Source organism: Nipponia nippon, unplaced genomic scaffold (genome assembly GCF_047370975.1).
Source record: "Nipponia nippon isolate SJK-2023a ecotype South Korea unplaced genomic scaffold, ASM4737097v1 scaffold_12, whole genome shotgun sequence".
In the NCBI taxonomy this organism is placed as follows: domain Eukaryota; kingdom Metazoa; phylum Chordata; class Aves; order Pelecaniformes; family Threskiornithidae; genus Nipponia; species Nipponia nippon.
The window spans coordinates 2,344,760-2,370,465 of NW_028262313.1; the positions used below are offsets into that span (position 1 = coordinate 2,344,760).

Here is a 25,706-nt window from a genome sequence, read left to right on the forward strand (position 1 = left end):
GAGAGGCTGAATGAAGCACGATAGGCTTCCTCCAGAAAGGCTGGCAGATTGGATCCATTTTGGTGATACACAGAGAAGTCAGGACCTGAGAGACTGCTAATTTTCATTTGGGGCTGAGTCTGCATTGAGCTTTGCATTATTTAAATGGGGTCAGCACACCTCACGTCAGGTAATGCCAGCCATGCTTAATACATCTTGAAATCACTTACATGGTGCATTACAGAATGTCGGTGTCTCCTGGAATTTAAATGTGCACCGTTCAAAACGCAATCAAAGGTAATTATGTAAACAACCAGTGCCTGGTAGTATAACATCAGCATCTTATTATCCTCCTAAAGTAAAACCAAGATCAAAAGAGTGCTACCATATCCAATGCATGCCACATCTTTGAGCGTTTTAGAAGAGATTTCCCTTAAGGAAAACGTCATGTGTAGACCTTACACCATATGTTTCAGCCTACGTTGCTCCCAAGCTGTCTCAGCATCCCAAATCCAAGTTACTAGGCTCGTCACATAGTCCAGATGAAGTACAATGGTGAGTGGAGATGCGAAAGGGAGAGTTCCTTGCTTTTGAGATCTGAGCTGCCTCCAGCTGGTAGGAGGCCAGCACCAGTCAAAATATAAACTACCAAAAGATCTTGCAATCAAAAATTATTTTTCTTTGCCTTCCCTGTACTTGCTCTCACCAACATATTGCAGTTGATAGGATCAATGATGTAACCAAAGAAATATAACTCAGATTGTGAGATCAAGTGGAATTCTCCATCCCTCCTCATCCCGTCCTACCATGTTGCCCCCAAGGTCTCAGTCCCAACCAGTGTAGTTGCCAGACTAATTCTTATCAATAACCTCTGCTGTGCTCATGAGCCAGACCCGGCCAGTGATACTCAGCAAACGGAGGGGTTTCTTGCGCAGATCAGAACGATCAGCGTAAAACAGTGGGACAGTTCATCAATGGCATGGCTCCGTTCAGCTCCTCCTAATGGAAATCGGTTGGCGATGATGGCACAACAATCACATAATGCAGTCAGAAATGAATGAAAAAGACCATGCAGCCCCTCTCTTCCCTAATGAGGGGTGTTGTTTTCAGCATTGCCCCAGTACACTGATGATCTAGGGCTACCTAGATCAAGCCAGGCTTAGGCTCACTTCTCTTGAGAGGCTGCGCCACTGTTAGATACAGGATCAACTGGGCAAGTTGCAGAGGTATTCATGAAGCCTCAGTACCTTGTAAAGGTTTGTCAAGATAAACCCGTACAGATGAAAAAGCAAGCTAGTGAGAGTTCAGGGGATGTAGTTAGTGCTCCCAGACCCTGTTCCTATCCTCACCCTTTTGTCAGAGCGTAGGAAAGTGACACTACGTCTTCTATCCATCTGTTTATTCAAAGAGATTTCGTGAGTTGATACAAGCCTGTTTTGAGGTGTTTGGCTCATGGGTGACGCCGTGTGAGCTGAACATTACGTTCGCAAGTTATTACGATCATAATGACAGGCCAAGACAAACTGGGAAGGAAAATCAAGATATAAAGCAGAAATGATGCTCCTGACTATTTCCAATCTACATAACTCCAGGAAACACTCTTAATACTGCGATCTGATACTTGCACATCAAAGGGATTCAGATGTGCTGTGTCTAAGCATCCCTGAGCTTTGAATGTCATGGGAGCCTATTTGCTGTGCTGAGATGCCCTCTTAGAAGTTGCCAGGATCTTTGCTCCCCAGTGCGTAGTTTTGCAGATTGAGCAGTCAGATTCACAGAGTAGAATAATTCTGGGAACAGCCACATTTTGGCACCCTCTTCACTGCTTTCATCCAAAAGATTTCTGCTGTGCTTGTTGTGCCCCCAAGTGCACAGCACACGATGGTGTTTCCAAATGGGGAAAAAAAATGCAGGAAATAGGCAGGATGTTATAGACGGTAAGTCATACACAGATTCCTCGAGGGCTGGATACAGATCCAGATTCCATTCAATCCCCTATGTTAAGACTTGATTAAATTTTCTTCCAAACTCACCATCCAGCCTCTAGGATGCCAAAATGTGAAAGACAAGGGTTGTACTGCATGTGAAGCCTTTGCTGAGAAGGAAGGGAGGAAAGCTTACAGATCTTTCAGGTCTATCCACAACAGGTTCAGTAACCTTTCAAACTTCAGTGGAGACACCTCTTGAATTTTACCTATGAGGTCTGGATTACTCAGATGCCAGAGCACCTTCTCAAATGACATATTCGTTCCCCTTATTTGTGGTGCATCATAAAGTGCAGATATCATACAACAAAGACCACAACCTCCGAAAAGCCCCACTTGCTCATTAGCTGAAGAGAAAAGCACATTCAAAGCATCCATAGATTTATACTAGTCATTCCTCTGAAGATAACTGTTTACACAGAAAATGAAATAAGTCTCATGCCTTCATTTTGACAACTGCTAGGCCAACTTTTGTGCAAGTTAATATAATACTGCCAGTCCCTTTACAGAAGTCTACCTCGCAAAAGCAATTACAGTTGCCATGAACTGTCCTCCCAGGTTTCACACTAACAACTGAGTGGACCTGAAAGTAAGCAGCATTGAACTCACGCTCACAAAAGAAAGCAAGGCTAAAAATTTGGAAGCTCATTTTTCACAGGAATTTTACCTATAGGACTGCATAATACATATGCGACACTAAATTGGTGAACCAGGAGAGAAGGACTCCAATTCTACACCTGAAGTTGAACCACAAGGTTCTCGCAGCCTTCTGCAGGAGCTAGGTGCCTACAGCTTTCTCTGCACTCCCTCAGAGGCCAGCAATTCTAAGGCAATGAATGACGAGCAGGACTTAGTTACTTCATGTGTGTTCACTTAGGGCAGGGTACTGGCAGACTGACAGTTTGGAAAACAGTACATAAACAATTGCATGAGCTGGAACTTTTCTACCACTGAGCAAGAGGTCATTTAAAGTCTCAAAGTAATAAAATTTATTTCTCTTCTGCCATATTTTCCCTTGGAGTAGTCCTGGCTATATCACAAATGTAGAGGAGACAGCATGACTGAAATCTCTAAAGAGACTGAGTGAGTCTGTAACGGGTTTCCAAACAAAACACGTAGATAGTAAGTGATTGCAACCCCTTCTTTGCTCTAGCCTCTTTTACTGTCAGACCCTAGGTCTAATCTCGAATACCCAGCAGGTATCACTGATGTGTGTTTAATTCACTGGACTGGGAAATAGGGTCTGTGCCATCCTGGAGCCTCCTCTTTATTTCTCCCATCAGGTGCCTCACCGTACCCTGGAGTGCAGATAGATGAGGACTTTTGCCGACGGCTCAAAGAAGGAACCCGGATGAGATCTCCAGAGTACTCTACTCCAGAAGTGTAAGAGCTCCTGGTTTTGTATTGAGAGCTGATAGATATCATTTAAGTATTACAAAAGAGACTGCATTTAAGTGTGGAGGGGGAAGGAGACCTCATCAGAGGGATTTTGTATTTTGTTTTCAGTAAATGTTGTAGTTGTGCATATCTTGGGTCTCCTGATACCACAGACGAATGCTAAAGACAGACCAAGTCAGCTCGGCCTTTGCCAGCAACAAGACTAACAGATCTCCCCATGCCAGCTGTAGTTCGTGAATCTCAGTTCAGGAGACTACTGTGTCTGCCTTGATTTCCAGTTCTGGGACAGAAACTAGGCATCCGTAACTACAACTTATTTCAGTGGGGCCCATCAGTCAAATTTTAAGTTAGGTGAATATAAAAAGCCTACAGGCTCAGCTGAGGCAGGAATATAGAAGGAAAAAGCATCCCACGTGGAAACTAGAACAGAATTTCAGCACACAGCAATTTGAACCTGTCTTGATCCAAAACTATCCAAACAATGACCAAAAGAAGCAGCAGCAGAAAGAAACAGTTTGGAAGCAAAGCTCCTATCCTTTTCCTTTCTTAACACCTGTGTTTTTATCTAGCTACCAGACCATGCTGGATTGTTGGCACGGAGTACCCACAGAGAGGCCTACTTTCACAGAGCTTGTGGAGCGCTTAGGAGATCTCCTTCAAGCCAATGTACAGCAGGTATGGCAATACAAACATTTCTTCAGCAAATGGGTACCTATAGATGTATACGTATGTGGACATGTGTGTACGTGCGCACAGGTAAAAACTATGGTGAGCAGTAATGTTAGATTTGACTTCATAACAGAGGTCACAAGGAAAATGGCTGCTGGGATGAGTAAAGAAAATGTTAACTATTCAAAGGGGATTATATTTCAAAACTAGATGTTTATCCATCCATCATAAGAAGAAACTTACATTAATTAAAAAAAGGCTCAGTTGCCCCTTAGAGGAACAATAGTGCTTTATCTCACAAACAATTTTAATTAGATTCCAACATAGCAAACTGCCAGTAGTTGGTCTGAACTTCCTCTCTCATTTTCTGAGCTTATGTTCATCAGTGCTCTTAGGAGCTTTAAAATGATGCAGTTTAAAGCTCAGAAAGTCAATTACATAATTATTAATTTCATAATAGTTAGATCAGTTGTTTTCTTCTTCAGTACAACCAACCAGACCAGTTATGTAACTGTCAATGTAATTTAAGAAGAAATCACTCTCCTCCAGCTCCTTCTGTTTGCAAACAAATTTAGCAAAGCTAAGTTGAAGAGGGCCCTGTTTGCAATATGAAGAGCTTGTGAGTTTTATCCTACAACCAAACTAGATTAAGGAGACATAAAAATCATGATAAGGGAATAGGGCACTTAACTGCTTCTCAAAATTAAAAAAAGAAAAAAATCAAGCAAAGGGAAATTTGGACAAATAGTTTTAGGACTTCAAGGAAGACTCATTTCTGAAGATTACTGCAGGGGTGTAATGACAATGCAGAGCTTATTAAGATGTGTACTGAATTCTACTAAACTCGCAGCATCAATTTCTTGTAAGGACAAGAAATAAAATCCTTTAAGGCTACCATTTTACGGACTGGCTCTTGCTAAGCTGCAACTCCTTAAGTTGAACATAAGCCAAAAGTCTATACATAGGCGATATTCTTTTACCAATTCCAAAATCTGTTAAAGTCGCTTTAGCCATAGGGGTTTTGTGGCTTCGTGCCGCTCTCTCCCTTCTCCCAAACACAGGGCTTAAACTGGGATTTAGGTCCCTTGGAATTCCCAAAGAGGCCAGTGCAATGACAATACAGAGGACCGCTTTCCTGAAGTGCAGATCAGTGCAATTCTGTTCACTTTCACCGAGGCAGAACAGCCAGACATCTGGAATGTCGTAACGATCCCAAAGAAATGGCTGCAAACTCATCAAAGATGCCGCTGTGCAAGTCAGCAAAGCCAGCTACTTTTAAAGTGGATGCACATATATTGACACCCTCAACAGAACCGTCGCGCTGCTGTGCCATATGTGAGGGACATTTGGAAGTCTTGTAACTGCTGTAAAGACCAGTGAAGCAATAGCTCAGGCGAAGATGCCTGGAAGAGAAAACACGCTAACTGCAGATGAGTACTGGAATGTTAGGGACCATTTTCAGCTATGCTACATCACAGGTTTCCCAAAGTGAACCATTTTCCTCATATGAAGCCTCCTACGCAGTAAATGTTGGATAAAGCTATACATTCTAACTTCCACATGTTGTGAAGAACATCATAATCACTTTGAAGAAACATCAAAAAGCTAAAATAAAATCTAGTCCTTTCTCAGTGTAAAGCTCTGTAGAATACAATAACCTTTTACAGCTGAGATGTAGTACAAAGTGATCCTTACCAGCTTTGTGTTCTTTTATGTTATTAATTATATAGGATGGTAAAGACTATATTCCACTGAACATCACCTTGTGTCCTGATGGAGAATCTAACTCCAAAACTTGCCCTGTGGAAGAAAACTTGAACAACTGTGTTAATCGCTGGAGTGCAGTGGAAACTGGGTAAGAAAAATATATACAGGGGGTGCGAGGGAAAGGAAGATTTGATATATCTGGGCACTGTTTGTTCTCCTCTCTCAACATGGCTCTTTTAAAGGAGTTGGATAGCCAAATTTGTCAGGCCATTGTTTATTAGTTACAAGAGATGAAAAAAGAAGACTGGTCCAGGAAACTGAGCTGTGTCAGGGATGTTAATTGAGCTACCAACCGGCGCGGCATCTGCTTGGGTTTTCTGCTGACCCCTCCGCTTTCTTGCTTTCAGTAACAACAGTAAGAAGCGACCACTGAGTGTGAAGACATTTGATGAGGTGCCAGTGGAAAAGGAGAAAGTGATGCATGAGGTAAGTGAGGTGACTGCATCTTTCTTTACCGGGTTCACAGATCACTTGTCACCAGCACCAGAAACAGTTATTAGAGCTTTTGAAACCTGTTTGGTAAGAAAAAGCTTTAAATCAAGCAGAAGATTTGGCCCTAGCATCTCACACGTAGGTCTGTGTGACCACAAAGAGGGACCTGCATTTAGTTTAACAAATAATTTAAAGAGAAGCTCATGCATGATTATCCAGGCTTTGATCAGGCTAAGGGGCTTTCTATTACAGATTTCAATATGTTTTTTCCCCCATAAGAAAAATGGCAGCTGATTGAAATGGAGCCTTTTGAAGGAAATTTGTCCAGAACACATTCTGGGTGGCTGAGACAGCCAGGAACTTGGTGGTGGTGAGGGTATTCAGTTCTGGATGAACAAGACCAAGATTCAAGTTCCTGCTCTACTTGATTCACACAAAGGGCTTTAACCCTGGATTTTCCCCACCCTAAGTGACATATTTATGGCTAGTTTAATGGCGCTGCAGGGTGGGAGGGTGTTGAACGGTTTCATTTTTCACTCCAGTGGAAAACAAAAGCTTGTTTTGTTACAGAATGATGGTTCTGCTTGCTGGCTTCTTCTGAAATTACAGATTCCAAGGGTGGAGGGTTTTTTTCCTACTTTTTCTTCCTTATTTGAAAAAAAAAAAAAAAAAGAGAAAAAACCCAACCCAACAAACACCCAAGTCATTAATTTCCTCTGTGGTTCAGGTACTCGTTGCCTGCAGTGCCATATACGGTCCACACCACTTGCCTCAATGACAGATGCTGTGCCACTATGGAGGGATCTCTGTAACGCATGCATGTTTGAAGCAGATCGAAGTTTAGGGAGGAATCATAGAATCATAGAATCGTCAAGGTTGGAAAAGACCCTTAAGATCATTGAGTCCAACCGTCAACCTATCACTGCCAAGTCCATCACTAGACCATGTCCTCGAGCACCGTATCTATCCGTTCTTTAAATACCTCCAGGGATGGAGACTCTACCACTTCCCGGGGCAGCCTATTCCAATGTTTACCCACCCTTTCAATGAAGAAGTTTTTCCTAATATCCAACCTAAACCTCCCCTGGTGCAGCTTGAGGCCGTTCCCTCTCATCCTATCACTCGTTACTAGGGAGAAGAGGCCGACCCCCACCTCGCTACAGCCTCCTTTCAGGCATGAAGCCCTTGGGAAACCTTCTAACAGAGGAAGAGGGCAAGCATCAGACGGCTAGAGCAGAAAGAAAAGAAATTTGCGTACAGTTTTATAGAAACAAGCCAGCCTGGCTACTCTGCTGGTCAGGGAACCGTCCCCCACGCTCCAAGACTCCCTCTTGGACAGAGCCATTCCTCAGACCAGCTCCTCGGGAAGGGTCAAGGCTCTAGCTACAACTTGTCCTGAACATATTTCATATCCTTGACAAATATAGTGTATTTCTCATCTCTTCTCCTGTTCGCACGAATTGATGCCCATTATTCCCTAGTATTTTGCCAGATGTCATTTCTGTGCCTTATCAGTGCATCTGAGGGATTAGAAGGCTTAGAATTTTCTGTAGCTCCTGCATCTTTCCTCTTACAGGATAAAAATCTGTCCCTCTGAATCACAAAGACATTTACTAGATAGATCCGGTATCAGTAAGAGATTACTGCTGCCAGCATGAGCATTACTTTCCTATATGCTCCCTATTCCTGGCATTTTAAAGTAAGTCCTTACATGAAGGGGGGAAAGTTTCCAAAAAGGGAAATAATATATTAACAGATCAGAAATAAATGTGATATTTCAATGAGGATCTTTTAAAGCAAAATTATGGTGTGATCTACTTTTGGACAAAGTAAGCGCACTTGGGTTACTAAAATTATCTCAAATATCAAGACATTAATACTGATGAGGTCATTATTTCAAAGAGTTGCCCAGGAGCTCTCAAATTGCTCTACCACACCTTCCTGCAATTGTGCTACTTATCTGTAGTCTCTGTTGATACTCTTTTAACAGTTCTTCTGTAAGCAAAATGCACAGCGGCACTCAGATAAATTGTTTCTAGACCACAGATTTTAAGAGAAAATAGTCAAGATAAAAAAACAGAGAGAAAAGCTGGATTCTACCAAGTTTTTGACAGACTTAATTAATTTAGGATTTTACTTTATACTTTGAAAACCAGTTTCCAGACTGATCTTATTAACAACTGATATATCACCAAAGCATTTATAAAAAAGCTTTTGATTTTTACTTATTGTTTGGTGGGATTATTTCCTCTGTTTCACTCAGTTTGAATGGTAAAATAAGACTAACTAGACTTCCACTTCCCACGTTGAGGCCTTTTGCTTTCTGGGTTGTGACAGACACACAGGCACACAATTTTCCAGCAACACAAAATATTTCAAATGCAAAGGAACGTAACGTCGTCCGTCCCGTGTCCCCCCCCCCCGAACATTTAATATTTTTAAATTACTTAAAACAAGGACTGTGCATGTCTGTGAACTTGTGTAGCCTTAGCACAATAACAGCTTGCTCTTATTTGCAACTTCGAGACACAGCTTTAAGTGCAGCGGAATCACAACCACAACTTTAAAACTAACGAAGACAGTTTTGTTGGACAGCTCATAAAAAAATCCGTAACCAAAGTACAACGAACCTTTTAGGCTATGTATCTTTGCAAAGCGCTTGGATTTGCCAAAATGATGCTGAACTTCCACTTCCTTAAAATTTCAGTGTTTCTAGTAGCGTATTTCTGGGAGGTATTTAGGGCACTTTTTCGCTGAGAAGCCTAGCCGGTATTACTGGATATATTATTTTTGAATTTCTGTCCCTTCATATCTCAGCTATCCTACCTAGATGGTATCCATATGTCATGCTTAATATCAATTTCAAGTTTGAAAATGTCAAATTATTTTTTGATATGTTCATTTTAAGGGTGCTCTTTCAAAATACAGCTCAAAAATTTTATCATCACAAAAACAAGGCAAATGTTCTCAGGCTAAATAGCAGCATTACCAGGAACACTTGGATAAATACTGATAATATAGGCCCTGAGAAGAGAATATTCTGAAGAATGGGCTTATTTCATACACCAACTGGACATATCTATCTGTTAAGCACTTCACTAAATAGCACACAATTGAGAGTTTTGACGCAAACATTTGCCCTCCAGGTTGTTGGTTGGAATCTTGTGATTACACAGAATAGCTGGTAGCTCCTACCTTAGTTCCAGTAGGCAAGGATCAGGACATAACACTACAATACAACATCTACAGACGGCCACCTTGTTGGCAGTCTCTCCCAGATAACTGCGTAGACCGGGAGCCCCAGCCTCTGCAGGCCACGGTGAAGGAGAAGTTGCATTCTCCTGCCCTTGCTTTGTCTGCTCTGTAGCTGGAGACAGTTTTATAAGGTGAAGTTCTATCAACTTGCCTAAAAGCAATATCATCACAAGATAAGATAGCTGGAATTTGGTATTCTAACTAGCTCCTTGGCTTCCCTTCTGACTTGAATAGTGGTTTAGTCTGACTCTTCTCCACGCTCTCCCCACAGCAGGCCATTTTTTAAATTAAAAGTGCTCCATGCTGTCATGATCGTTTGGCGCGCTGCTGACGTTCTCTTCCTTTTCCTACTCAGGAGTCGGACAGTGGGATGGTGTTGACATCAGATGAGATAAAAAGCCCGAAGAGGCTGGAAATCCGTTCTTGGCCTTATGGGATCATGGCTCTAGCGTGAGTACTTTTGGATATTTCTTTTGAAGACAGTGTCCCATTCAGAAAAATGCTTTCAAAATTTGCAATTTTGTTTCCGATTCCAAAAGGAGAACTGTTAGACTATCTAAACAAGCTAGAAGGAGAATCAACTCTCTGTTTCAGTACTATAACTGAAAGACCATGGTTAATGTATTTTAAGATCAAGAAAGTCATAATGTAAACCTTGCTTCCAGAAAGAGGTTGAAAATGGAAGAGCTGCCGGTCTCCGAAAGGAATGCTGCACCCTTGCATTTAAGTTACAGGGAACTTAATTAACATGAAAAATGTTGATTCATGTGATAAAAATGAAAACTCATTTCATCAGCTTTGAGCAAATAATGTCTTATCAACTGGCTTAACTCTCCTTCCAAAATGCCAAGTTGCCTTGTGATTCTGAATCACATTCAAAAGAACAAGAGAGTGCTCTCTAGTGAAGCTGGTGGCTCCTGTTCGTGGTCTGATCTCCTGGGGCAGAATATGCTGCACATGGCAAACGACAGGAGCAAAAGAGCCGTGAATGTGCATATCTACTTTAGCTGTTTCCTGACTGCCTCTCCAGCGTTCACCTTTACTGATGGAACAAAGGCTGAAGAACTTGATTTATTAATCCAGAAAATAACATTTATAATTATACCAGCATCTAACACAGCTGTGTTTAAATTTAGACATACAGATGGACTGGCACCTTTACAATTGACGGGATGTGAGAAAAGTGAAGAAGGCATGTATAGTAAAGAGTAGTATAAGCCCTGCAAAGCAAGTACCTTTACCAGAACTGCGATTTCTACATTTGCTTTATTATAGCTATGAAGACAGTCCTACAGAGAAGTCCCTTAGTCCTACCACCTTCATGATCCCATGAATTATATTGTTCATATTTGGTTTACAAACAGAGGCTGTGCCAGTGTTTGCTATATGTTTATCCATTCATAGTACAGACAATCGCAAAAGAATAAAAGCAGATATTTAGCTTCTAGCTAACAGTTAGCTCACAGTTCTTTATATTTCTGCAACAATGAGGCACAGGCAGAGAGTTGACCTAGTAGTGAAACAGGTCTTCTCCACCTTCCTAGAAAAGTATAACAATAGGAACCCATTTTACTGATTCAAATGTCAACTTGTAGAAATTCAAAGAATAGCTACCCAAAATATTGAAAAAGAAACAATTCTGTAGCAAGGAATTCCACGTCTAGTCAGTTAATTGAGCTAATTAGACCTTCACTGAATTGCCTAGAGTTTTCTCTGAAATGGACTGATGAGATTTCTATTAGTTTCCTCTGTATTAAGCTCTATGATCTTTCCCACCAGAGCAATTGCTTGTTCTACATCAAGGCACCATTTTTCTACATTAAAGAGAAATGACAGACGAGAAAAAACCAGTGCAATTTCTGCACAGTATGGGAGAGCTCACATGGCAGTGCATAGCCAGAATCTAACAGCATTTCAGAGGGGCTAACTCCCTCAGCCCAGAGAAAAGCAAGATAGAAGGAGCTTGCCTTGTCTTTTCAGGCCTTAAAACCATAAATTCCTAGATGTTTGAAGGCAGGGGCGAAGGAGAAAGAGGAAAAGGGAAAAGGTTACGCAAGGAAGGCTAGAGAGCCTTGCAGCACTAACAGGGAGCATTCAAATGCTACAGACTCCGCTGGATAGGAGCGTGGCTGCAGGAATGATGTTGTTCAGCAGTATTTCCCCTGTAGTACTGTCCCAGTGCTGTACCTGTTGGGGGGTTAGCAGAGATCTAGATACAGTTCCGTGTTTTTCTCCTGTGCACATGCTGAGAGGATTTCTGCACAGCACAGTGCATTGCTATGGAGACCAAATGGCACCAGCTCTAAAAAAAGGAGCTCAAATGTCAGGAGCTGCATTGCTATGGTGCTTTACCTGGGCTGATTTACCTCTCTTTTCTGCATGATGTCACGTTGACGCAAATCCAACACATACACACACACACAGCCTCCCTGATAGGATTTAGCCTTCTAAAGATTTCTGTCGATCAACTCTGACTGCTGTTTCCCCTACTGCATTTCCCCCATTTCGATAAACAGTTGGCAGAGGAAGGTTCTCCCTCTCCTCCTTCCAGGCTTTCTGCTGAAAATCAGAAAAATCAACATCCAGCCAGATGCAGAAACACAAAAAATTCCGTAACAGCCTGTTCTTTCGAGATTTCCAGGAAACCCTTCTGAACTGCTATCAGGCCCGCTGGGAGTGAACGTGAAGCAACACGGCTCTGCTGGGCTCAGTGAACCTCTGCCCGACCACACCATCTGGGGCTCTCCCCACGTACAGTCAACACCTCCATAGGGATTCCTTTCATCCTGAGATACCCGATACTTTCTGTGCCAGCCAGGCCGCGAAAGACCATCTCAACAGAGGTCTGCTATAAAAGCAAACCCTGCAGCAAGCTGTGTTTGTTGTCTCCTTATTCCCAGGACCCTAGCTACCATTGAACAGACAGAGGTGTCTTTTTTTCTTGGCCACATCCTTCACTGAGTGTTCGAGGTCCAGCTGAGAAAGCTATTTTGTCAGCTTTTTTTTTTTTTAATCTTGCAGACTATCATTGGCACAAATAACATTTTTTACATAGTCACAGAGCATCCTGATGCCCTCTCGTTCGAGGACACGACACCCCTTGGCACTCCTGCACTACTAGCTTGAAAAGCAAGCCTCAAAAGCATATAGATTAGTCTAGGAGAGGTCAGAAGAGAGTGCTGGTTTAATAGGGGAGATAAAGTCACCCTTGTTAATTGTGTATCTCTCTCTACCAAAAACATTTACCCTGGATCCTTTTCAAACAGTCTTCCTTTTCTAAAACAAAACTGTTCAAAGGTTTAGCATGTTTTCTAAACCAGGGTGGCTGCATTTATTATTTTTGCCAAAATCTTGCAGTTTATTTATCTTGCATTCATTTCTCTGTCGAGTTTAAAATTTGGCAACACTACACACCACGGAGTGTCAGTGTCAAGAGTTTATCGAAGATGAATCTGATCCTCTGGGCCTGGGACCACTGTTAGACTGGACTAACCATTTCTGAGCTCTAAGCATTTTATACTGCTAAAGTATAAAGCCACAACAGTAGCTGTAGCGAGGGACAGAAAGATTGACCGGGCTGATGACACGGGAGTTAGTATTCAAGGAAGCACATTCAGCACAGAGGGGATTAATGATGGGATGACTCTGGTGTCAGGTTTCATCTCGTAATATTAACAGGCCACTGCCAAGCACTGCTTTAAAATTCTCCCAGAGACTCTATAATCAAGTTATTTTTTAAAATTATAATAGTGTCATGGTTTAACCCCAGCCGGTGACTAAGCCCCACCCAGCCGCTCGCTCACTCCCCCCCGATGGGATGGGGGAGAGAATCGGAAGGGTAAAAGCGAGAAAAGTCGTGGGCTGAGATAAAGACAGTGTAATAGGTAGAGCAAAAGCCGAACATGCAAGCAAAGCAGGGAATTCATTCACTGCTTCCCACGGGCAGGCAGGTGCGCAGCCATCCCCAGGACAGCAGGGCTCCATCACGCGTAACGGGGACTCGGGAAGACAAACGCCATCGCTCGGAACGTCCCCCCCTTCCTCCTTCTTCCCCCAGCTCTACGTGCTGAGCATGACGCCATACGGTGTGGGATATCCCTGGGGTCAGCTGTCCCGGCCGTGTCCCCTCCCAGCTCCTGGTGCCCCCCAGCCTCCTCGCTGGCGGGGTGAGCAGCAGAAAAGGCCTTGACTCGGTGTGAGCGCTGCTCAGCACCAACTGAAACGCCCCTGCGTTATCAACACTGCTTCCAGCACGAATCCAAACCATAGCCCCATACCGGCTACTATGAAGAAAATCAACTCCAGCCCAGCCAAAACCAGCACAAATAGGTTTGATATCTGCTCAGTTGTCCTCCCTCCATCCTTTTCCCTTTTCCCAATTATCCTCAGCTGCTCTGAAATTACTTCTCTGTTCTAGCCAAGTCCCATGACACCAGCTGACCGAGGCTCAGCTGATACGCTCTGGGCTCTGGATGCTGCATCCAGATCACATCACTGAGGGCTCTGCCCTTGCCAAAGCCAAACTGGGCGTAAAGCAAGGCAATAATATTGAAACAAACTGATTTTGCTCAGGAGCACCAGGCATTCATGTCCAAATGCAAGGTGCCCACCAAAAATGCAACCCAGCTGGTCGGGCTAGAATCCTTTTGCACCATCTCAGAAAAATGAGGCATGGAAATATGTTTGCTCCGTAGCAGAACTTAGTTTCAGAAGATTTTTCTTCTGTGATGAGCACGCTGAGATAGCACATGTACTTACTGTTGTGTCATGCAGCACGCTGCACTATGACCCGACTTGAGCTCTCCAAAATGTAAGTAATTTTGAATGAGTAGCTACTCGGGAGTTACACAAGCCACTTTTTTCTAGGGTTATACAATATGCTAACAGGGGCAAGGAGTAAAAGGAGAATTGTGAAAGACTCTGGTCCCCAGCTTGGTCTTGACTGCAGTGCTTTTCATCTGACTGCACACGCTGGAGGTAATGTCAGGAACCGCTGACCAACTCGGCCGCACGTGCGAGGGGACACATACTTAATGAGTGGGTGGCTTTGGCCTGTTACAATTTTATGCTAGCTGTACTTTGTATTTAGAAGTTTTTCAAAAGAATGAATTTTTGATCCTAACCCCTTCAGTTCTCCACGCCAGTAGACTACTGATGCATTGATGCTGCCAGAGGGGAACACAGGATTATATTTTTACTGCACAGCACCCCGTCTAAAATGTATTAAAGCAAACTGTGACTCAGTCATAACTATCAGAAGAAAAAATAACCCTTTTATTTCTTACATTGCAGAAAAATTTTTTAAAATTAATCACTCTTACTCTGTGCCTCATTAAACACCTATGAAAGCCGTTATAAAGCCCTGAAGCTCCTACGTGTTATGATGAGATGTGGTCACGAGACAAACTGCTCTACTTGGCAACGCTCAGCCCAGTTTCTCGTCTTTCCCTACATACAGGTTCTGAACAAGGCCAGGATTTCTACATAGTCTATTAGTTTTTCCTATTGAGGGCAAGATACTTGGGCATCCTATTGCAAAGCACTGGGAGTAAGTGCTGCGCTTGGTACTGTAGTCCCTCACCGGATAGGATGATTTTCTTACAGTCATCTCTCTCTCTCTGTGCTCCTCTTCAAGTCCTTGACCTGAGATTTAGGCTAATAGAAACTGGCTCCCTCTCACATAAAATAAACAGCTCCAGTAACGATTTCCCAGCTCTTTGATGATTTCAGTACTTTTCTACCTCTAACCAAAATCTCTGGTTCATACAGCAGGATGAAAAAGTCTCATTAGGTCACTCAGGCCTTCTAGCTATTACAGGATTATCCTCTGTGGTATCTGCTAAACAACTTTGACACGTCTCCAGAAAACTTAAAAAAGATCGTGAAAGATTACTTAATATTCAGGCTAACTTTTCCCTCATCTAGTTTAATTCCTAGACTTTTCAGGTTCATCTGTACCAGGAAATCTCAGATAGCACAGTAGAAACGGGAACTGTTAACGGCTCTCACTACCCACAGTACCACGCTAAAACACACTCGTCCAAGCTCATGCCTGGGTCACGAGTCCCCCTGACCATATTGCGGCCCCACGCAGACACACGACGCGCACGGGACAGCACAGAGCCCAAGCTCTGTGGCGATCAGGCTGCTTGATACAGCCCTATTTACAGACCTGGCAGGCTTTCAGTTACCATCACCGGGTCCACACCAGTACGTTCCTCCACCTCATTTGATTTTATGTCTAACAGACTCGACACTGGCACCAGGCTCAGGGACTCTATAGAAATACAGCCTGAAGCGTAGCAGGATATGCTGGTAATTATGAACGTCCCTCTTAGCTGACTTGCTGTTATCGATTTGCATTCTACTAATCTTCTCGTATTGGTTCCTCCAGTGCTTTCACCACCTTTGTACTTCCCCCCATAAGCCTCCCCAGCTTGCAGGTACCTTTCTGAAAGAGAGGAGTCCAGTGCTACGCCTTGGCTAACTCTAGTCCCAGCCTATGAAACAAGGCTGAAGCCAGCTCACCGCGTTCTGTGAAACGTGTTTCCCCAACCAGCACTCCCCAGAAACGTGCACGTTATCAAAGAGGGTCCTTTGGGTTACAAAATCTGTTTGAGGTCAGGAAATGGCAGTGTTCAGGTTCTCATCCGTCCCCTTATCCTGCCCCAAACGGTACACATTCTTGCAAGGACAAACGAGTTTTCAGGTTGGTCATTGTGTAAAACGTGACCAGCTTGGGTCAGCGAGCAAACGTGTTTCAGTTGAATGTCACGGTATTCACGCGCCTCATCTTCAGTATTGTGCCGTGGTGAGAATACTAACGGTCAAGTGGGACTGGGCTGAGACTTTCACAGTTATGAGCAGATTTATCAAAACCAAACATCTCTTTTATCGCCTCCTGCAGCTGCAGCACTCAGAAGTCAGGCAGAGGCAAAATCAGCAAGGCAGTACCTTTTGGGGCAGCGTAATCCCAACCCAGGAGAAGCACTGAACCAAGTAACGGCTAGCTTTTAATGAAATTATTTAATTACATAACCATTATTAACTTCTGTAACTGCATAATTGTGTGATTAATCAAATCTAATGCCTTCAGTCAGAAAACATTTATCAGTGGGGCTCAGGGAGAATTTTTCTATCTTATACAGGGTAGTAGAAGAGCCTCAGAGCATAAAGGGGTTTTTGCTCTCCTCTGAAGCATCAAGTACTGACCACTGCCGGAGGCAAGACTGATGTCTGATTCAGTGTGGCAGTTTCCAAGTAGCAAATGAGATTTCAAGGACAGACAGAAAAGGGATGCTGCAGTCTCGTTTTCCAATATACAGTCCAAGCATGTGGACATTTCTCTGTTGCTGAGCATGAACAGTGTAGATTGAAGTGTCAGTAATATAGAGCATTAAAAGGAAAAATGCAAAGACCCTTAGATAGCTTTAATTTAGGAAATGCATTTAGATTAAAGGAATAGTTTTGAAAGTTAATTGCATTTTGGTCTGCCATGAGACAGCAAATGACAAAACTTGCTTCTGACCTAACTCATCAGCTTTCTGTCTTTGGAGCAAATATTAGATGTCAGCATTTAAGAGTCCTTCTTCAAACACCAGCACGATTTCAGCGATAGGCAGAGTTATTCCCAGATATCCAGTCTCCTGACCTACAGGGGCAGAAACCCAACAAGAACGTTTGCTGGGACTCTACACGGGTCTGAAAATTTCCCATTGTGTGGCCCAACTAGACCCTAATAACATTTCTTTTTCTCCAGCACACTGAGATATGCCAGGCTGGGGGCCAAGTTAAACAGATACTTTCAAGCTTCTCTCTGTCTCCACTGACAACTTTAATACCTGGCAAATTAGAAGCCAGAGCATCCATGGAATTGTCTGACACGAGTCAATAGAACTGAGCAACAAAAAGAAAAATACATAAATAAAGAGTGAAGCCAAGTTGTGGTTCCATTGCTCATGCCAGGGAAGAATTTATCTACAGAGAAAGTGTGTGTGTACAGAAAGAGACAGCTGCCAAATGTATAGTATACAGAAGTTTCCACTCACATTTTTCTCTGAACAAAGAGGAAAAACTTAGATTGTGAAAGCAGCGTGCACTACATTTTTGTTGATGTTCTCAGGGTTACTATTTATTTTAGAATTTCTGCTTTGCCACTCAACAGGTTTGGTATCAATGCCTTGCGCAGGTCTAAAAGCACAGTAACGTTAAGCTTTAATCTGTAATCTCTACCTTTGCATTTTAGAAGTCACAGAACCCAAGTCTATTCTAGACGTGCAAGACATGGTGGGCTGGCTCTTACAACTCAGGGGTCCCGGGTTCACTTCCTAGAGACAAAGCTGGCGATGCAAACATGCTGTGGAAAGCCACCATCGCACGCTCAAATTCGGCCAGCTACGAAGCAGCCAGTCTCCCACTGCAGCCGGTTAGAGTTGCAGCTGTTTGTTATGTCTGAATTTGGCTGAACATCTCAGCTCCTGGCTTAGAATGACTGCTTTTACGGACTGTGATATACAGAGCATCACCTCCTCCACACACTCCCCCAAGAAGAGAACTACAGGGATAGATAATTCACAGATGGACCCTACGGGCTGTTCAGTGAGGTTGTGCACAGATCAACCACCAGTGTTCTACTCTAGCCAGTGCTCTGTGACACACTCATGACCTTTCCAGAATTAGCAACAATTTTAAGCGCAGATACTGACACTAGTTTTGTCAGCCAGGCTGAGAATATCTGCAGCTTGTGGGAAAACTGAAGCTTTTGACAGATTCAGAGGCAAGAAAACACCACTTCTAAAGTCACAGTAGCATAATCGAGCAGGACGTGTTTACCCTTTCATAGTTGAAAGGAGCTGGGCCTACTGTGTATTACAATTCCGTCATGCCAAGCATCAACCTGCTCTTAAGCCTGCAACATGACAGCGCACACAGTTGGTGTCTTGGATCTGCTACTTTGCCTGTTTGTGATTTTTGTTCTCCTTCCCCCAATTACTGTATCTGTCTCTTCACTGTTGTTTTGTTTCCGGGAGCAGGAACGGGCTTTGCTTTCTTTCTAAAGCCCCACAGTCTGAATCCCTGATCAGCTGCTGGGGACTGTAAGCACTGCAGCAGTACAAATTAAATACGTGTAATGAATTATACAATTATTTGATGAACTGTTGAATATTCGGATTTGGGTTGGGGTCATTAGAACGTAGCTTTGTTCTCCTTTAAACACGCATGAAATATACACACAAAGTGCTTGAGCCCTGCCTGCTTTTAAATTTTCCCCGGCACATTCATAAGCCACTCTGAACCGAGACACGAGCGATGCCACAGCCAGTCGGTGAGGGAGGCTTATTCCAAAGAGATGTATCTTACAGGGTCCCTGCGCAAAGTGGAGAAGTTCAAAAACCATTCTCACATTGGGATCCTTTTGAGAACCAACCCTAAATTATCCAGACCTCTTCCAATTAATTCCTCAGGTGGAAGAAACCAGGCTTAACAGAACATTATTTTTAAGGCAGCCTACAACAGAAAGTACCTTTTTCTCTTCTCCGCAACACTCGCTGTTCCTTGAGGTCACCTTGTGATACAAATCCTCTCCAGGGTTCTCCTACTTTTAACATTGAGGTTGCTCCATGTGACGTAAGTTGCTTGTCTCCCACCGCCTTCATCACCTCTAATAAGAGAAGACAGCAGAAAATGAAAGCTGGCTCTCTTTAATGGCATCAGTTACAGGCCAGCAGTTGTAATGCTGAGAAGCGCTGCCCTTCACTAGCGTGCTGCTCAGTAATTTTAAAGGCCTAGAGAATATAAGAAAGATTTTGCCCTACACTGCAGGAGTGTGTTCAGCACACACTCGTGCTTTCAGTATAATTTTAAATTAGTCTGTCACAGATTATTCATTATTTCATCCTTTATTATATTTAAAGAAAAGTCATAGCCTTCAGTTCTGCTTTCAAGAAAGTCAAATTTTTACTGACCTGTGTCAGAGCAATGAGGGAATGCTATTGTATGTGTAGGACAGGTACAACTTAAGATACATATTGTGCACTGAAATGCGGTAAGCTAAGAAGACAGGGCAACAGGACTCCTGGATTTACTCCTACATCGACTTTTAAAACATTGAGTTATTTGAAATACCTAATTCAGTTCCCTGATCCAATCTATAAAATGTCACTGTCTTACAGGATGCTGCAAAGGTAAATTGAAATGCTTCATATATTTATTTTTTAAAAAATAATTTTGACCATTAATTACACATAGAGACAAAACCTTATAGAGACAAGATCAATGTCAATATATTATACTGTTTGTTCCCAACAGGCGGAGAGCTGTCAGCAAGAGCAAAGAATCCATATTATCCGATCACGAGCGCGAGGCTGTCAAATACCAGCCAGCAGTACAGGTAGAAGAGGACACCATGGACTTCACACTGGAAGACTCTGTTCTCCTTCCTATGGATCCAAACCTGGAATGCCACAGCCCACCTCCAGATTACAACTCCGTCATTCACTACTCGGCCCCTCCAGTGTAACCAGCCCAGCCTGACACAGGGCGTCTTGCACCTCTCTCAGCCACGCTGGATTCTTACGCGCCTCCATGCCTGGATGCAGAGGCTGGGTAAAAACGGAAGGGAAATCTGACAGGACAATGGTTCATGTGTTTCTTCTAGCACATCTCTGATGTGAATAGAAGCATTTTAAAAGCATCTTCTTTGCTATCTTTAAAGGCCTGTTGCGACATAGGCAGTAAATTAAAATTCTGTTTATCAGAATCGTGAAGTAGGAGCTGTAACCCAGAACTGCTGCCCCTCCTTCCCCCCCAGCTGGGGCCGTTCATTGGCATTTGCAGATTTACAAGTTCCTTCATTCACATTTTGCTCCGCAAGAGCCACCAAGAGCCATGTCAAGGTAGCTGTGAAAACAAGATTCATTCTACCGGTCCTGCGCACATCCTGCAGGGATTGTTGAGTACGGTGCTGTAAGGGATCAGTCGAAAACAACAGCCATACACACCAATGTTTCGCTTTTAGAGAAACTCCAAAATGGAAACATCATTCTTAACTTGGGATCTCAGCTTCCCTAAATATTTCTGAAATATTTTGAAATCCAAAATATTTTGGTTACGATTAGCGATCTAATAATTTCCACTGCCTATAGGGTACACTCCTAAACACGATATGGCACAGAGAAAGCAGATAGCACTCATGTATCAAGGGGCAGGCTGGCCTTTTGGGCCACCAAGGCATACAATGTAGTTACATCTGTTTCCCTGTGTTTTCTCCTTGTCCAAACAGCAATTTATTTAGCATACATGCAATAGGGAACCTTGATTGCAAGGCAAAATCACTGCCTTAAATAAGAACCTTCCTAAGCTTACCTAGACGGAATTTCCCAGCGCACATGCACGTGCTTGTGCGAACGTGCATAAAATACTCATTAACAACATGAGAGCTACACGCAAATGCACGTGCACCCTTGAGGCACCAGCAGGGTAGCAGCATTTTTGTTTCCCTTCTGCACACAGGCTATTTACTAAAACAACAACAACAAAACCCCAAAACAACACGCATTTCCTTTGGATTCCGTGGCAGATGCCCAGTTTGATCCTGGGAGTACTAGCCCATGCTGAACTATAAGCATATGTGACACATATTTGTCTCTGACTGTCTTGCCAAGGTAAATATTGGTATGATATGCAATGCCCTCTGCATCGAAACCCTTCGTGGGTTGATGAAAAAAAAGCTTTTTTTGCAGCCTAATCACGCAGGACTGGACGGATCACAAATTCTCCCGTTTGAGAAATTCAAAGTGTGTTGCCCCCCTCCCAAAGGCTGTGCGTGGCAGGGACTGGTGGTCTGCAAGTATGCGTACCCAGGTGCCGTGCATGCTCACAGCTTCAAAACTAAGCGAATCATCCTTGTCATTTAATGTGCTCTGTAACAATCAGAGTTGACTTTAGAAATCTAAGAAGGGAAAAAGTATCTAGGTTGCAAGTATAAAAAGCAAGGATGAGAAAGATGTTCATTGACAGCCAAGGCTGTAACCTCCCAAGTTATAAACCTAGGTCTATAAATGACTCTGTGCAGTTTCTTCCAAGCTCTGCGCAGCCCTTTCCTTTTCTTCTTAGACTTGACACTGATTTGACTTCTTCAGAGAAAAAGAATTTCTCTTCATGATTACAAACTAAAGGAAAAAAAAAAATCCAACACTTGCAAAACTATTATGTTACCTTGGCAAAGACAGCCCAAACACCCTGGCAGCGGTGAAGACAACATTTCTGGATGATGGGTTACCGGTGGTTACACTGAAGTAAACACAACCAAGCCTCAGGTATTATCAAAGGGGGAAACAAATCTCCAAACCCCATACCATGTTAACTGTGAATGCTAAAGCATCTGAAGGACGGGCTCTCGGGAACTGCACTTCTCGTTCTCCTTGACTTCAGATTCGATGGATTAAGAAAATCGCCCGCAGTAACTCATGAGCCCCTTGTTCATAGTAGACCTGCGAGATAGCTGTGGTCTGTAGTTGCTTTATGGTCATTTTTGCACTTCTTTGTATTTTAGTACCTATGTATTAAGTAGAGTTCGTCATATAACAGAAGAAACTACTGGGAAAGAATTCATCTGATGAGCCCCAGAAAGCTCATCGGATCAGTTTTTCATCAAGCAGTAAATTAACTATCTATAGCTCTGATCAAATAATCAATCACTTCTTTTGGAAATAATTTATTCACGTGGCAAAAAGAAGAAAAGGTGCAGACAGTTTGTCTGGCTCTACTGTTAATGGCGGCAGCGTGAGATGGTTTGCGATTGTGCCTTGTTCTGTAGGGTAAGAAAATGACAATGTTTAAAAACCTTCGCTTATAAACTTTAAAATAAGTACATATAGGGAAAAAACCCTGCAAGTATGCTCTCTATTTTGAAAAAGAATGGGAAACGCTGCTGTGTGAACTGTCTGCTTCTAAGAGAGCTGAGCGTATCATCTTTCCCCTTTATCAAGGGCGAACCGCAGAGGTTTCTCTGCGCCCAGAGGAGCACCAAGCGCGTTCCCCGCGCGGGACCCACGCGGGCCCTGCAGCGGAGCGCTGGCAGCCCGGTCCCCGTCTGGCTCTCAGCAGCATTTATCGGCCTTTCTGCACCGCGTGAGGTGGCGTGAAAACGGAGCGCAAGCTCAAGGGCTCAAGACACATTTTAAAATGCTGGTTGCACTGACAGCCCTCCGAACACCGAGGGCTCCTCTGCAGCAGTGGAATCACCAGCCGTCTTGAGCAGTATCGATGGCCATTTCTTCAGAGAGCGAAGATGCCCTCCGAACCGCAGTAACGGCCTTCGGGTCTTCTGGAAATGGCAAGTGACTGATGTTTGGGCAGCTGTGTTTCCAATGTTTATTTTGGGTGGAAGATTTTTTCCTCCTTATAGTAAATGTAACAAGCAAAAGTATTGCCTGAAAAGTATTATTGAACATATGTCTTATTTTATTTACTAATATTTTGTTTGTCCTTTTCTCTCCTCCCTTAATTTAATTATTGTTCTTTTCTTCAAATGATGTATATAGTTTACCCAGTAGAAACAAATATAGTGATTCATTTATATGGTAAAATTTGTAACATTTTAGTCAAAAGAGAAAGAGATACCCAGACATAACAGAGTTAAGTATTGTTACTAAACACTTCACTAATGCTTGCAGGCCAGGCTCCAGTTTACAGTCCCCTACTAGTGCCACTTCATAGCAGTTCTCCTCTTGGCTGCGAGTATCTCTGCCTCTCACTTACTCTCCACGTTATGTAGTTTCAGTTAGGAAACAGGGATCTGGAGGACTCTGGCAGGTTTATCTCATTCCTGGAAGTGTCACCACACAGCTCAAGGTAAAGGCGAGGAATTTTCACTGCCTCGGTTTTTAACTCTAGGCTGGGGTATGGGCTAGAGGATCAGAAAGGGCCAAATTGTTTAAATGATGTGATGTTTATTTTTTTTTCAGACTTCTCAGGGATTCTTGTTCAACTCCTATCAGCTACCTGCTTTATCAAACCCAACTGAGCTCAATGGTATCTGGTATTAACACGTACCTTTGTTTTCTTCAATGATGCTTACTCTTACTGGTTTTGTTCTCTTGTAACCCCAGAGGATTAGGGCAAAGGAACTCAGAGCTCACCACAGAAGTGTCTTGTCTTCCCTCCAGCAGTCACCTGCCACATAGGTGTCGAAGGATAAGTGCCTTCACCTGCATGTTATTGTTCTGGTGTTTTTAACAATCTGGTTTCCGATCTCCTCTTTTCTCTACTTCTCATCTATTTCTTGATATTTGTTCTTCACAGTCCCTTTGGATTGCTCTTCTCTGCCTTCTGAATAAGATCAGGTATAGGACTCATTTCACCCTGCTCTTCTGCTCTTGCAGAGGCTGAACTACATAACGTAAAGCAAGCTTTTTTCACATTAGAAATTTTCCAATATAGGCAAGGGAAACTAGTTTATAGTGGTTTGTCTGGAAGCCTTTCTGTATCCTTCCCTGAATGAGAGAAGCTTTTTAATCTATTGATTTTTCAATATTGCTATCTGGAGCAAAACAAAGGTTGGCAACTATCTACGTGAATCTCATCTTTCTCCTAGTCCTTTCTCAAACAGAGAGGTTTCTCTTAGGTCCTTCCAAGTTCTCCTCGCAAGAAGGGGTCCTAACCAGGACGCTGGGCCCACACCATCTACTCAGGATATCGAGGAAGGTCAGATAAAACCCTAAAGGCTGAGTAACAGACTCAGACAAAACCACTGAAATCCGAACCCACTGAAGGCTGAAGATGTATACGTTTAAGGCTGCCTGCAGGCATAAACTGTTCTGCTTAAGGCATCCCACTAATACAAACGCTACTCTTCAGTTAGCCTGCTTGGTAAATGCCTAGGACAACCTCGAGTGTCCAGGCACTTCTCTCTTTGTATTTATGCTCTTGTATACTGTAGGAACGTTAGTCGTCACGTAAGCCGGTAACTGGCCAGCCAACAGTTCGTGACTTATCTTCTCAATGATCCTTCACGCTGAGTGTTGGCGCTGCCTTGCCGTCTCCTATCTTGCTTTACAATTTGATCTGGCCCTATTCCAGCGTCAGTGTGTGGGCCTGGGTCAATGGTCTCTAGCTCCCACCAGCACCACCCGGACAACACCGGGACACGTTTGCAGGGAAACATTGCTAGCAAATAGCTACATAACAAGATAAAGCATCACTGGGTTTTTCTGAACACGGGAGATAGCCAGGATCAGTATCATCCTCAGAGATCAGCCTATAATTTTTTTCTTATCATTAAGTGAATGGAAAATACAGAAAGTACTAATAATTCTTTTGTCCATCCCTGCAAACAGTAATGGCCAAACCCCGAGATCCATTTTCCTGTTTTTATACTACACCACAAAAAAAAAAAAAAAAAAAAAACCAAAAAAACACCCACACAGAAAGAATTTTGCCAAGGTAATGACACCAGCACCATCTTATGCAAGTAAAATTCAGGGAGGGCTTCTGGATTTCACCCTATCAAGAGTCAGTCACTGTATAGGATGTAAGTGTTGAGCCCAAGCACTGCCTTGTTTGTTTGACACGTGTTGTTCCCATATTGTGTTAACGTAGAAAAGAAAACTTGCTGGACTGGGTCGCTTGGGACACCAAGCAAATACGATGCCCTAAGGGCTGTGGTTACTGAAGACTGGTGGGGTACGCACCGAGCGTGTCCCATCGGCCCGCCTAACAATCCCGTGCCACAAGAGCCACCACCGCCTTATTACTCAATTCATTTTTCCTTGGACCTTGAGTTGTCAAAGCAGCTAATGAAAACTGGGAAAACCCAGAACTAGGGACTTAAAGGAAATAAACTAAGGGCCATGTAATACTCCAAACACTAAGGAATGTTTGTCTGCCATGTTCCTGTCTGTCTGAAGAATGTATGCACTGAAAACAACGCTTTCTTATGTAGTCAAAAATTGTACTGTATCTATTAACCAAAAAAATAAAAAGATTCTATATTTATACAGCCCAGGGCTTCTTTGTGTCATCTCTTGGCTTGGAAAGTGTTGTCCTTGAAGTAGAATATAAATAAATAATGCAACAGTTTGGAGAGATTTTTACAAGGCATAGACCTCGTATTAATTTCTACAGGGGGTTCAAAACTTAGGACATAAGCCGGCCACACTGACATTGCTCAGAGGTATCTAACCACTACATTTGCTTAAAAGACACACAGATCTCAGAAAA

The 25,706-nt window shown here is 43.1% G+C and overlaps 1 protein-coding gene and 1 long non-coding RNA gene across 6 annotated transcripts in view; one reads left to right on the top strand and one right to left on the bottom strand.

Moving 5' to 3' along the window:
* LOC148056643 (uncharacterized) overlaps positions 1 to 19,777 on the bottom strand; it is a 207,037-nt gene extending 187,260 nt beyond the window's left edge. For all 4 annotated transcript variants that reach the window (XR_015702511.1, XR_015702508.1, XR_015702510.1 and 1 more), the window contains exon 1: positions 19,009 to 19,777. This is a non-coding gene — a long non-coding RNA (uncharacterized LOC148056643). The remainder of the gene's footprint in view (positions 1 to 19,008) is intronic.
* The window catches only part of LOC104021082 (vascular endothelial growth factor receptor kdr-like), a 142,137-nt gene extending 116,652 nt beyond the window's left edge, over positions 1 to 25,485 (top strand). For both annotated transcript variants that reach the window (XM_009474572.2, XM_087748360.1), the window contains exons 25-30: positions 3,248 to 3,347; positions 3,932 to 4,037; positions 5,762 to 5,886; positions 6,146 to 6,224; positions 9,841 to 9,935; positions 19,794 to 25,485. In XM_009474572.2, coding sequence (XP_009472847.1) covers positions 3,248 to 3,347; positions 3,932 to 4,037; positions 5,762 to 5,886; positions 6,146 to 6,224; positions 9,841 to 9,935; positions 19,794 to 20,004 — 716 coding nt within the window. In that variant the 3' untranslated portion in view covers positions 20,005 to 25,485. The remainder of the gene's footprint in view (positions 1 to 3,247; positions 3,348 to 3,931; positions 4,038 to 5,761; positions 5,887 to 6,145; positions 6,225 to 9,840; positions 9,936 to 19,793) is intronic.
* The last annotated feature ends 221 nt before the right edge of the window (positions 25,486 to 25,706 follow it).